This window comes from Podarcis cretensis (assembly GCF_951804945.1).
Source record: "Podarcis cretensis genome assembly, chromosome: 1".
NCBI classification, from domain to species: Eukaryota; Metazoa; Chordata; class Lepidosauria; order Squamata; family Lacertidae; genus Podarcis; species Podarcis cretensis.
In genome coordinates this window covers 109,061,125-109,074,856 of record NC_137170.1, presented here as the reverse complement: position 1 = coordinate 109,074,856, position 13,732 = coordinate 109,061,125, and the positions used below count along the sequence as shown (strand labels likewise).

The 13,732-nt window shown below is 40.7% G+C and overlaps 1 protein-coding gene across 8 annotated transcripts in view; it reads left to right on the top strand.

The window, feature by feature from the left end:
- Window positions 1-4,970: 4,970 nt before the first annotated feature.
- WDSUB1 (WD repeat, sterile alpha motif and U-box domain containing 1) overlaps window positions 4,971-13,732 on the top strand; it is a 44,235-nt gene continuing 35,473 nt past the window's right edge. For 4 of the 8 annotated variants that reach the window (XM_079980253.1, XM_079980250.1, XM_079980252.1 and 1 more), the window contains exons 1-4: window positions 5,642-5,863; window positions 7,524-7,640; window positions 9,148-9,563; window positions 11,009-11,193. In XM_079980253.1, the coding sequence (XP_079836379.1) occupies window positions 9,166-9,563; window positions 11,009-11,193 (583 nt within the window). In that variant the 5' untranslated portion in view covers window positions 5,642-5,863; window positions 7,524-7,640; window positions 9,148-9,165. Of the gene's footprint in view, window positions 5,507-5,641; window positions 5,989-7,523; window positions 7,641-9,147; window positions 9,564-11,008; window positions 11,194-13,732 lie in introns of those variants that run through there. The other 4 variants (XM_079980249.1, XM_079980251.1, XM_079980254.1 and 1 more) reach the window with 4 other exon arrangements.

Below are 13,732 nucleotides of genomic sequence, written 5' to 3'. Positions count from 1 at the left end.
GTTTTTTTTTCTTGGTTATTTTAATTCCCTATACATTATAGTAATTTTTTTAAATAAATAAATAAAATGCTGCTAATTAGCAGCGAGATCTCCCCCACCCCACCTCCAGCAGTTGTGAATAGGAGATAGTAAGGAAAGGATCTGGAAAGAGCTAAGCTAAAATGGCTTTTGATTGTGGGTACCCGTTCTGTGAAGTTATGCCAAAGCACATTCAGGCTTGTCTGAAATAACAATGCTGGCTAATGGAAGCCCAATACTAGTTGGAATTACTCAGTTATGTGAGTGCAACAGCAGGACTAAACCAAAGGCCTCGTGGTTCAAAAGGCTCAGAAACTTTATTGGAACATCTTGATAGGCACAGTCATTTTCTGCACAAACCCGTATGTGTACATCCATTATATTATATAGCGTCTCCTGGTCTATGCTGCAGTTCTGAGGCTCATTCTTACATGTTGTACAATCCTACACATGTCTACTCAGAAGTAAGCTCTACTGAATTTTGGGGACATTATCCCAGTTAGTAGGATTGGTGAACTTGTGGCCCTTTGAAAGTTTCTAATTACAATAACCATCATTTTCACTGAGGGGAGCTGGAGTTCAACAATGTCTGAAGGACCATGGGTTCCCCATCCTGGGTGTGTAGGATTGTGTTCCTACTAAACCAAGTGCAAGGGCTGCCACACTTGTATAATGGTATTTCACTAGTAAAATGTCAAAGATAATTCACCTTTACTGGCAAAAGTATTTATAGCATCAAAATCAGAAAGCTTTCAGTGGTGCCCAAGCTCTAATACTACTAATGGAATGGTTTTTGTTGTTGTTCCAAGGAAATCTCATAGTGATTTAATTTTTTCTTACAAGGCTTTTTAGAGACTCTTTAGATATGTAGCAATAGAATAGCTTTATTTCTGTGTTGTATTGCCTAATACATGTGACTGGAGAGTGGATAATTAGTTTCAGTAAATTATTCAGAAATATTTAATTCTACTTTATCCAAATTAGAAATCAGTCTTTTATCTCTAGCATACAAAGGCTTACAAGAAGATTTGTTCTACTTGACTTACTGATATTTATGGCCAAGTTCCGTACTAGAAAAATGTAATGAGTGCTTCTGAAAAGTTTAAAGTTGTTAATAGAAAGAAAAAAGTTATTATTTTTTTAATATCAGTTTTTAAAATTCACTTTTGCCATTTCATCTGGCAGAGTAGTTAGTAGTAGAACAGTAATAATTGGGTATTAGCAGCCACAAAACAAATTTTGATTATAGAAGCACAGAGGCCATTAACAATTGCAAATCCACCTAAGTAGTCACTGGGACTAGATCTCAGGGATCCCACTCCAGAGAGCAGATTCTAAGTCATATATATCCACAGAGGTAACAATATCCTTTGAGGTCACCAATAGGTCCATAAGAAAAGAAGGGAAACTGCTGGCTCTGGTCCTATCCAGATGCCTGCAAGCAGAATCTGACTGCAACTTGTGATTCCAACAAGTATTCAGAAGCAGACTCTTCTAGCAGTGGAAAAAGAATATAGCCATCCTTATGACTAGTAGCCACTGAGAACCTTTCCCTGCATGAATTTCTCTAAACTTCTAAAGTTGGTGGCCATCACTTGTGGGAGAAAATTCCATAGTTTATGCACTGTGAAGAAGGACTTTTGTGTGTCCCAAATCTTCCTATATTCAGCTTCATTTGATTGTCCCAAGTTCTAGTATTTGTAGGAAACTGTACAAAAAACAAAAAAAGACTATCAAGTGGATTTCATGCCGTCAACCCATACTGCAGCATAAGCTCTTGCTGTGAAAACAATTCACCTGGTTCTCTGACTTTTTTAAACACGCACACATTAAACTTAAATAGATAAGTGCATCACTTTGCAATATACATAACTTATATATTCACAAATGTGTACAGATGCCTTTTCCTTTTTCTTGTTTCTGAAGCATATGTTGCCAAAGGCAGTCAATATGTACTAAGATTGCAATTCTTACTATATATAGTTCTAATGCTTTCACAATTGTTTGTTTTTAATTATTACTGGTACTTTTTCTATAGCTGTTCTTATTTTTTATCTGTAAGCTGCTTTGAATCCCTGTCAGGGAGAAAGGTGAGGTATAATAATAATAATAATAATAAGTAGTAGTAGTAGTAGTAGTAGTAAATGCCACTGAACTCAGATGCATGAGTAGGATTCAGACTTTATCTACTCCCTATTGTGAATTTTAAAACAATTGAATGCATCACTCATTGCTTTTCATTTTGCATAGAAATGAGTTATTTCTTTTGTTACCTGTGTATTTTATCTCTGCTTCTGTAGCTTCTTTGTCAAACTGGGGAGAACCATCTTGATTCAACTACCCATTTTTTACCCACCTAAATCCTCATTTTAAAAGTAACTTTAAAATTGAAATTCCTTTCATTTTCCTCCCCTCCCCCCTTGAAGTTTCCTTTACTTATAACTAAACTGTCCCTACCTGAGTGAAGGAAAGAGATACGATGTTAAGTTTTTATTGAAATCTGAAATCTCTCTATATATTTATCTCAACATTTTGGTGTGTCTAAGTGGTGTATTGAAGACCCAATATAGTAAAACTAACAATAAGTTAATACTTTTCAATCAGAATTCAACTGAAAAGCCTAATAGGTTATAAAAGTAAATGCCAAAAGTTCAACAGTGGGGCCTGTCTAACCTCAGCTGGAAGGGAATTCCACAAAATTGGACCCACATTTAATGGATGTGGTGACTAACCACAGTGACTAAAAGCGACCTCCCTGAAAATCTCAGTGATTGAGGGATACAAGGGATCATGTAGTCCCCAGGGTATGCAGGAGGGCCTTGTAAATTAATACAGGAATCTCGGACCTGGTTCAGTAGCATATGGGCAAGCTATTGAGCACTGGAGATATGTGCTGGCATTATGCTATAGTCTATCCCCATCAACAGTCTAGCTGCAGTGTTTTGTACTGGCTGGACCCACCCAAGGATAGCCCCACAAAGAGTGCATTGTAATAATCAAGACCATTCCTGCCCAAGAATGGCTATAGGTGGCATACCAGCTGTAGTTGGTAAAAGGGACATTGAGGCTATCTGAACTTCCAAGAACAAAGATGGATCCAAGAGAAACCTCAGACCCTGAACATGTACTTTCAGAATGAGTGCAACCCCATTCAGAATTGGCCAGTGTCTTGGACATGGGACCCAACAAACCCACATTGGAGAACTTATAAAGAAAACTAGTGCAAAGGCTTGAACCACAAATTCCCATGACATTCTGTCACTCAGTATGAGCAATACTGAATAAATGTTAACTTGGCAAAACCATCATACTTAATCAACTGATATTTACACCACTGTCAAGCAAAATAATTTATTATTAGTGAATATAAATAACTTTAGAAATGTATCGAAAACAACGTTGCTGTGATATAAAATACATTTATATTGCCATAAAGATGATATATTTATTCTACTGCATCAGCAGAGCCCAGATAAATAAAACAGCTGAAAACGAAGGAAGCACTAGTAGTCAAACTGACCTGATACAGAGGGTATATTGTAGAGTATCATGTTTGCATCTGTGTGGAGGTCAGTGGAAGTACCGTAATACATTTTAAAGCAGCCTTATCAGTTTACGAAATTAATATTGGGCTTTGGTCCACGTAAGCTCATGCCATAATAAATATTAAATACAGTAGTACCTCGGGTTAAGTACTTAATTTGTTCCGGAGGTCCGTTCTTATCCTGAAACTGTACTTAACCTGAAGCACCACTTTAGCTAATGTGGCCTCCCGCTGCTGCCACGCGATTTCTGTTCTTATCCTGAAACAAAGTTCTTAACCCAAGGTATTATTTCTGGGTTAGTGGAGTCTGTAACCTGAAGCGTATGTAACCCGAGGTACCACTGTATTGAAGGAGCTACAAGACTTTTGGTTGTTTTTCTGCAAAAATATAATAAACATGTTCTTCTGGAAGTTGTTTTGAAATGTATCACTTACATGGCACTCTGCCCACTTGGAAAACAGAATGTTTTCCCCAAATGCCTGAAAGTGACACCACAGGCACCCAGGCAACTGCTTATTGTAGTTGTTTACATACATTGAGGGAACAAAACTTGTACTTGCAGCTCATGAAGTCTGCACAGCTTACTATTGCAAGGTATTGGAAGACTCTAAATGCAGACTTGTTTGGGATCTGGATCTTACAACTCTGGGACTTAATGGACAAACTTCGAACCCATGTACTAGAGTTGAACAGGCAAGAAAATCATTTTTTTTTAATCAACATGGCATGGTTTCATTACAAGTGTAACACTGACAGAACGTGGTTATAGGCCTTTGAGGTCCCGTGGCAATCTCTGGAATGATACCTTGGTTTAAAAACTTAAAATGATTTAAAAGTTAAATGTAATTAAATTTTTGGTGCTTCTTGGGGGGATGGGGGGGGGGGAAAACAGCTGTGTATGAATAACTTTATGACTGGTGTATATTACAAATGGTGTGTGTTCTTAATCTAATCAGATCCTAACCAGCCATTTCTTTTTGTGTAACAATTATGCCAAGCCAAAAGAGCAACCTGTCTAAAAACACATATTATCACCTCCGACGGTGACTTTAGTTTGCTTATTATTCTGTACTCAGAACAGCAATAATAATAATAATAAACCTTTATTGTCACTACAACACCTGTGTGCAGTGAAAAATTAAACGAGCCCCGCCCCCCATACACTCAGTCTTGTTCGCACTCTGTGTGCTTGTCGGAAGTCAATTGCACCACAATTGCAAGACGCTGGGCAAGCTGGATAAAAGGCTTGAGAGGTATATAGAAAATCGAGTATAGCGGTAGGATAGCAACTAGCAAGCTACATGATGCAATGCATAGTTTTCGATCACACCTGTAGTCAAATCAAACGTGATTGCTCCCCTCCCTATGTACGCATATGGAAAACAACACGGCCATGTTATCATGTGAAAAATATTGTCCTATATTATCCGGAGATGACAAACCTCCGGCAGGCTGCGCGCTAATTGGGCAGGAAGTTGACAAGGAATGCAATATTTGGCATGTGCGTTAGACTGGAAGACCTTGCATCCTTCTCTCCACACCCCGGGACCCCCAGCAGCAGGCGTGAAATGGCGAGGTGGGGGCCGGAGAGAGCAAGGAAGGCGACAGCCTGAGGGGGGGAAAAATGCTATTCCACCAACGCCCTCCTTGGCCGCGTTGAAAAGGAGGCAGCGGTGACATCACCGCGCTCGCCAACTCTCTCCCCCCCCCCCCCGCATCCTCAGTTTCCGCCTTCCAGTTGGAGGCGTGTCACGAGGCCGCAGGTGAGCCGGCGTTCCAGACACGGAGGCGGCGGGGGCGTGGAATCCTCCCTGCGTCGCGCGCGCGCGCGCGCACGTGACCTTCGCGGGGCCACAGCGGTGGTGTTGTGCTCCGTCAGCTACAAGCTCGCGCAGGCTGCAAGAGGAAGACGCGGAGCCCTCGGCGCAGCCGCAAGACAAGAGGTAAGGAAAATGGGAGAGCGGGCGGGAGAAGAGAGCGGGGCAACTTCCAACCGCCGCCACCGAACGCTCAAGTTTGAAAAGGCGGGCGGCTGCGCGCGCGGCGTAATGACGGGGAGCAGCGTGGGGTGTGGGGGGGGGAAGAAGCCTGGCGTCGTTTGCGCAGGCGTCGCCTCTTTGATTCCCCTCGGAGCTGTTAGGGGGCGTTAGGCAGGTGTCCCTTCACTCTCGTCTTCTACGCCCCCCACTGCCTGGGAGAGGGGGAGACGGAGGTTTGCGCCTCAGAGTCTCGGGGACGGGGCTCCTCTCAAACGGATGGCTGTTTTGAGCCCTCTCAAAGCCTGGCCAGTCAGGCTCCAGGTGTGGGGTTTTTTTGGAGGGGGGGTGCGCGGTTTCTACTGTATTGGGGTCGCGCCGCTGACTGATACATATACTGAATATAAAGAAGTTGATTTGAGTATCAGCGCGCGTCACAGGTGCTCAAGGTTGGTGAGAAGAAATAGCCTGTTCGCATAAAGCACGCTTGTTAAGGAGCTCAAAATGTAGAATGAAAAAAAACCCCGCATATTCCAGAAATGAGGACACTAGTAAAGCTTTACCACAACCGGCACAAAGTTTTGTCGCTTGAGATTGTGACAAGTGGAAATCATAGGCTGCAGTCCTGGCCCCACTTATTCCCACGGAAATTCAGTAGGATTTCCTTCTGAGAAGATAGGGTTAGGATTTGGCTGTAAAAAAGTTGCGCCTCAGCACTTAAAACCCGGACAGCAGGTTGAGGGGGAGCAGTCAGTCTTCCCCCACTGTGGTGGATGTGTATTTCTGCTTGAATTGTAATTTGTTTCTAAATTTGCATCCATCCATACAAACTATCATATGCACAATATATGGAACTCAGTACTATCTTTTTGTCTTTCTCTCTCTGTGGTATATGAAAATAATCTTACAAAGTTACCTTTAATGTAAGGTTACCCGGGACAGTCCCCGGATTTACAAATCAGTCCCTGACAAAATCCTATCATCCCTACTGAAGTTGAAGAGTGTCCCCGAATTCATTGAAAAAAAACTTACTGGTAAAAGGTAAAGGTAAAGGTACCCCTGCCCATACGGGCCAGTCTTGACAGACTCTGGGGTTGTGCGCCCATCTCACTTAAGAGGCCAGGGGCCAGCGCTGTCCGGAGACACTTCCGGGTCACGTGGCCAGCGTGACATCGCTGCTCTGGCCAGAGCCAGAGCCAGAGCCGCACACGGAAACGCCGTTTACCTTCCCGCTGGTAAGCGGTCCCTATTTATCTACTTGCACCCGGAGGTGCTTTCGAACTGCTAGGTTGGCAGGCGCTGGGACCGAGCAGCGGGAGCGCACCCCGCCGCAGGGATTCGAACCGCCGACCTTTCGATCGGCAAGCCCTAGGCGCTGAGGCTTTAACCCACAGCGCCACCTGCGTCTCCAAAAAACCTTACTTTAATGTGTTTCAGAGTCTTATCATATATTCCTTACAGTTACAGAAATGGTTTTCTGTTTTGTAATAGTAATTTCAAAGCACATGGCTCCTGTAACATAACGGAGGAGGAGGGAGGCTTAGGTGCCATGCAGTGCAATCCTAAATATGTTTACACAACAGTTAAGTTCTCAGAGTTCCATTTGATTTACCTCCTAGGCTAGCAAGTTTTCTTAGCTTCAAGACTTACTTTGTCAACATTCATAGGACTGGGCTTAAAAAACAACTTTAGTCAGAGGTAAAGTTCTTTAAATGGTAGGTAGATGTAAATGATTCTATATGGATCATAGCTGAAACACAGTATTCATGATCAGGTGGTCTGATAAGTACTCATCAGAGTTTGGTATTCTGGTTTTCAAGTTTGATTGGTATTACTGTGCCATCTAAATAATTGATGATAAATGACTGTACAATTTCATCAGACATACAAGATGTGTGGAACACATGCTGAGTATATGTACAACTGGGTAAGGTACATGAGCCATAATTTGTTTTGAATGTTTATGCTATTTTTATTATTCCAGCAAGGCTTCTGTGACTAAATTTTAACAACATACCAGAAGAATCCAAGCAAATATTTAAGAATTATTTAAGAAGTGTGTGTACTCCAGCTGCTTAGAGGATTCCATTTATTGTCACAGGTATTGAAGATTAAAGCTGTTCTTTTTGTGCTACTGTTCATTATTTTACACTCTTTTAAAATAAAAATTGTAGAATTGTGTACAGCCATAACTTCAATTCTACTTGCAGCATTCCTTTAAAGTGGCTCAATATTATTCCCACTTCTACAAATACAGAACTGAGAGAAGACCTAGTTATTTTTAGACAGTACCATTTAGGAATGTAAGTGGGAGGGACTCACCTGATTAAACACTCTTTCATACAAAAGGCAGGGGGGACTAGTATGTGAGGAAGAAGGCTGGGTAGGCAAGAATCCTTTTCCTTTGAGTCTAGGTTTTTATGTGGAAGGATTTTGGTGTGGCTGCAGCATTTAATCATGGCACATCTCACTCAGAATGAGAAATTGGCTTGAGGAAGAACAGTTCAGCTTCTGCCAAAAACTATATTATTCATGTTACTGTCTGTTATGGTTGAATTTAATGTAAATAAACATGTCCTTAATGAAGTCTTTAATTACATAATTCCACGCTGTTTCAGTGTAAAGGCAATTTATTTTGATGGAGACAAAATTACAGAAAATGGGGGGAGGGGTGGACACAGTCGTTAATTATGGATCATTTCCAGGCTAAAAAATAAATAGTCAATACTGATCATATTCACATGCCTAATATGTGTTCCTGACCACAAACATGCAGACGGCTGCAATTTCTGCTCCTTTTTCTGCTTAGAGTGGGATTTTCTGCTATCCCTATACATGATACAAAATGAATGAAGAGGAAAGCAAGCAAATTCAGTTACCAGCTCTTGAAATTTCATACTCTCAGCAATACGATCTGATCTAGGCAGGTAGTACAAATGCATAACCCAGCAGCCCTTAGATCAGTGTTTCCCAAACTTGGGTCTCCAGCTGTTTTTTTAAAGTTCAATTCCCATCATCCCTGATCACTAGTACTGCTAGCTAGGGATGATGGGGGTTGTAGTCCAAAAAAGCTGGAGACCCAAGTTTGGGAAACACTGCCTTAGATAGATCCAAAGTGTGCTTTCCTTCTGTTCTGTAATCTCATGGCAACTGGAAGTTGGAGCTGAATGTTTTTTTCCTGGAGGGGAAAGTAAATTGCTATCAGCTGCTCCTTCTCTGCTTGATAAATGGGACACAGCTGGTCTTCCTTTTGCTGTGGTGTTCCTCCTTGGAGGCAGGTGGTATCAGCAGCCCATGGATAGGGCAGGAGTGAGTTTCTTTTCTGCACTGCAGTCCCAAGAACAAGGGTGTCTTTGCAAATAAATATTCTGCATTGGTGACAGTGTCTGCATTTAGGAAATACGATTTATGCTGTGCACCTTTTGGAGTCACATGTTCAAGATTCCTTGGGCTGTAAAATACAATTTTTAAAGTGGTTTGTATCTTCATCTTTTTGAATTTTTTGTGGTAAAGATAAATATTTACCTTCTAATCATAATGTCTGATAATAAAAAGGAACAAAATCTTGACATTTATGAATGCTTATAACTTTTTCTTCTTTATTTCAGGTCACTTTATATGACCAAATGGTGAAGTTAATTTGCACCTTGACAGATCATAGTGATGATGTCAACTACTGTGCCTTCTCTTCTTCTTATTTGGCTACATGTTCCCTGGATAAATCTATCCGTCTGTATTCTTTAAGCAGTTTTGATGAACTTCCTTACTCACCACTAAGAGGCCACACATATGCTGTTCACTGCTGCTGCTTCTCTCCTTTTGGAAACCTTTTAGCTTCATGTTCTACGGATGGCAACACAGTTCTGTGGGAAACTCAAAATGGACTGAAACTGGCAGTGCTGGAGCACCCCTGTAGGCATCCTGTAAGAATTTGTCGATTTTCCCCTAATTCCACGTACTTGGTTTCAGGAGCTGCTGATGGAAGTGTAAATCTTTGGAATGTTCAGTCTTTTAAAGTACACCGGTGAGTACGTCAGGCCCCCAGTAACTAGAAAAGGAGTAGCTAACCTGTGGCCTTCCAGATGTTGCTGGACTACAACTCTTTTCAGCCACAGCCAGCTTAGGCAATAGTTAGGGATGATGCACACTGTAGTCCAACAACATCTGGAGGGTCAGAGTTGAGTCACCTCTGAACTTGACAGACATCACACAAATTTTACATTCTTAAAGTACTTTTTGATTCTTCTCTGTCTTTGGAGGAAGCTATTAGACTGTATTCTACAGTAGTAAAGATGAAGTCGGTATAATTTCTGTTAATAAAAATGGTGATAACTTACTTTCCTTAAATAGCAATTTAGATATCCACTACCGGAACAATTACAATAAGCATCCCATTGTGTTTATTGATGAGACACTGAAATTCACAGAGCAACAGGTTTTTTGTTTTTTGTGAGGGCTAGCAGAGCCAGAACTTGGGAAAGTGTTTCTAATTTTTAGCACCAGTTTGATGTAGTTATTATTAATATGTTAGGTGTAAGTTCTGTATAAATCAAAAAACCATCTTGGATTCCTTGGTCTTCCCCTCAACTGCTTTCATGCTATACTGTTTTGTAATTTGTTTCTAAATCCACAAGTCTCAGTACCTTCTGGTGCTTATGGGTCCCATTAAAATATAAATTCTGCATTTTGGAATAATGCATTTATGTAGTTGGCATTTAGCTTGAATCTATTTTTATTACGCAATTAATATATTAAAGAATGATCAGCTTTCTTCTATAGCTCATGTGATTCAGTTGTCTTGTTTAAATATAATGATAAACCTTGGTTCAGCATTATGAGAACAAACCACAGTAAGCCTCACACTTGCATGCTTCCTCCTTCTCTTCTGATGCATGTCCAAATAAGAATTAGGAAGTTTTCCCTTTTGTTTAGATTAACCACAACTTGCTATGTTACCTGACTCCTTAGTTAGTCTTAGGTATGATTTCTTGAATGAGGACAATTTCAAACCATAGTTTATAAAGTTCGCTTGTCTCATTTAGCTGTAGCCAGGATTAAACAGCATGTTAAACAGACAATATGCTAAATTGGTTGATTTAAAACTGAAGTTGAAGCTGTCAAAGTCCTTCCAGCTGTACCTGAGGAGGAGAGATGAAAGGTGAAGCAAGCTCAAGGCTAAGTGAAGCTCATTCTTGTAATACTAAATCATAGTTTAATGTTGCAGCTAAACACAACCATACCCTGCTGCAAGTAAATAGACAACAGGCAGGTCTTGATATTTCATAGTTAGATGATTTATCTGTGCCTTTGTAGGTGCATGAGGTGCCAGCAAAATTGCTTTGCATTAGATTGTTTATATTCTCCTTTTCAGAATTGGTTTAATTCATGCTTATCTTACTTTATCAGGCTTGTAATATTTCATGTGATTCGCACTTCCAAAGTTCATGATTCTTTATTCTTGTCTTTCAGATCTGGCAGTGTTAAAGATGGCTCTTTGGTAGCCTGTGCATTTGCTCCTGATGCAAGTTTCTTTGTGACTGGATCATCATGTGGAGATTTAACTGTTTGGGATGAGACAATGAAGTGCTTGTATAATGAGAAAGCTCATGATCTTGGAGTCACCTGCTGTGACTTTTCTTCAAAGCTGGCTTCTGGTTAGTTAGCTTGATATTTAAATACATCCTTTCAATATATTTTTTCTTCTCCAGCCCTACCTCTCATGCAAATTGGTTTTGTCATTGAGGCCTGTGGTATTGATGCTTCAGAGTGTTCCCCTTTCTCTTCAGTTGCCCTTTTGCTAGGCATGATAATGGGGGTAGGCAGGAGATGTCTGAGAAGCTCTGGAGAACTGGCATAGAACTGGACCATGTGTGAAAGAATGTGATAAGAAGAATTATTCTAAGAATTTATGGAATTTCTCATAGTGCTCAGGTTTAGTGTCATCTATCTCAACATTAACATTGCAGTCGTCTGGTTCCTGGGAGAGCATCCCAGAAGCCAACAAATCCACTGGATTTCTCTGTGTCTCTGAGGCTGGAGAGAGATGTCTCCCACCAAAGAGGGAAATCTAACACAGCATGTCTCCTCTGTGAGAATTCAGAAAGTTCAGTCAATTCCTATTTGGTGTTGCATCTTAGACTTCGGGGAGAGTAGGGATGTGAAGAGGAAGCATTTTGAGGGCATGTCAGAAGAACTCTCTTGCTCCCCCAACATGCTCCTGGAACGAGGGACAAATTATACCAGCTCTGTAGCTGGCACAGTTTAGATTCCAATGAGAAGGGAATTGCTTTAAGGGGACGGCTGAGAAACAGAATAAAAAAGGGGGGAATACTGCCGTCACCCTTTCTGCCCTACTGGCATGAGCCCAACATGGCATAGGAAAGGCGATTCATCATATTCTGTTCTCCCTGCAACCCCATTTTAGATTGCTCTCCCTGATTGCAGTCTTATGTAGGCATGCTTGGGAGTAAGGCCCACTGAACTTACTTCTGAGAGGTGTGTGTTTGTGTTGTAAAGCTGCAACATTGTATACTAGTATATTGAGATTAAATGACACAAGAGTACAGAAGCTGCATCTCCTGACACTGGAACCTTTTGTGAACCTTTGTGGTATTAATAACATATTGAAATTCATGATTGCTAGAACCTTTCCTTTATTTTTTATTTTTTTGAAACACTCTTCTGTGGAAGAATACCATCTGCCATATTTAAAAAAATGCTGCAAGCTGTAGTGCCCTGATAGAACTTGAAGTTAATGCAGGAATAAATTGACTTGAATCTTGCTTGGTCTGTTTTGTTTTTTAGTTGGAATTTTCACCAATGTGTTTTATATTTACAAATACTTATTTTAGCCATAACTTACCTGTATTAAGTGATCCTGAATATACTCATGTTTAAGACTATAGTAAGTGTCATTCTGGGGTTTGGGCAATGTGAGGGGTAGCACAGAGGATTAGGTTAATAAATCAAAGAACCTAGGAAAAGAGAGAGAGAAGAATTCAGAGATTTACCTATACAAGAAAACAGGCATAGGCAAACTTGGCCCTCCAGACATTTTGAGACTACAATTCCCATCATCCCTGACTACTGGTCCTGTTAGCTAGGGATGATGGGAGTTGTAGTCCCAAAAAAACATCTGGAGGGCCGAGTTTACCTATGCCTGCTAGAGAGGGTGGGTGATGGAGAAACTCTTCAAGTGTTCATTGTGAGCCAGGGTTTCAGGGATTAGAGGGGATACCAACCTTCTTGGGGCTTTTTTTAAATAAACATAACAGGTACTGTGCCCAGTCTGTACACAAAAAAGTATGGTGCAATCTGGATTCTCCTTGAATACTCCTTAATACTCAGTGTAATACTTAATACTCAGTGTAAAGTTTAGTTGTGTATACCCTTTTAGAAGCCTTACAAAAACAAACACTGAGATGAGGCATTGGCATAGAAGAGTGTGGATGTAAGGAAGAGAGGGGCTGCCTGTGGTTGCAACATCATGGAAATCTTAAAGGTTCTGTTTCCTGTAGTGGGTGCTACGTAGAACAAAGAAATAGAAAATCATAAACTCTAGGATGTTTAAGATACTTTAAGGTGAATTCCTTAATCTCTCATCTGATTTGAACCTTGAGAACGCTTCATTAGTTTCTACTTCAATATTCATACTATTACTGTTTAAAAGTGTTGGCAGTTTATCATGGGATCTAACATAGAAATTGAACTTATTATAAGTGAAGCTTGCATATATCCTGTTTTAGATCATATTGAAATGGTGGTAAATTGGTGTAAAGTGGACCCTGTCTAGATTACACCCCCTCCTCCTTCTTGTTGGGAAGACTGGAGGCAGTGCTTTTATATAGCAATGAAATGAATCTTGCCTGTTCTCAAGGCATTGGATCAGACTGCTGCCTGACCCAACTCTGAGCAACTACTTTTGTGTGTGATGCATAAATGGTGAGGAAAGGAATAAGCCTCCGCTCAACATGTGTTGTAGTCCTAATGCAAATTGCTCCCCTCACCCAGGATTAAATAAAAGTATTATTCGATCTAGTTTGGCCCTCAGTCTCATTGCATCTGTGGGATATACTTCCAGGTAGTTTGCATCGGATTTCAGCTTTGGTATTCTGTTATTTTACAAAGGATTGCTTTTGTCATCGTGTAAAGTTTTATAGTTGTTCTTACAATCTAAAATAATGCTAATAGAAT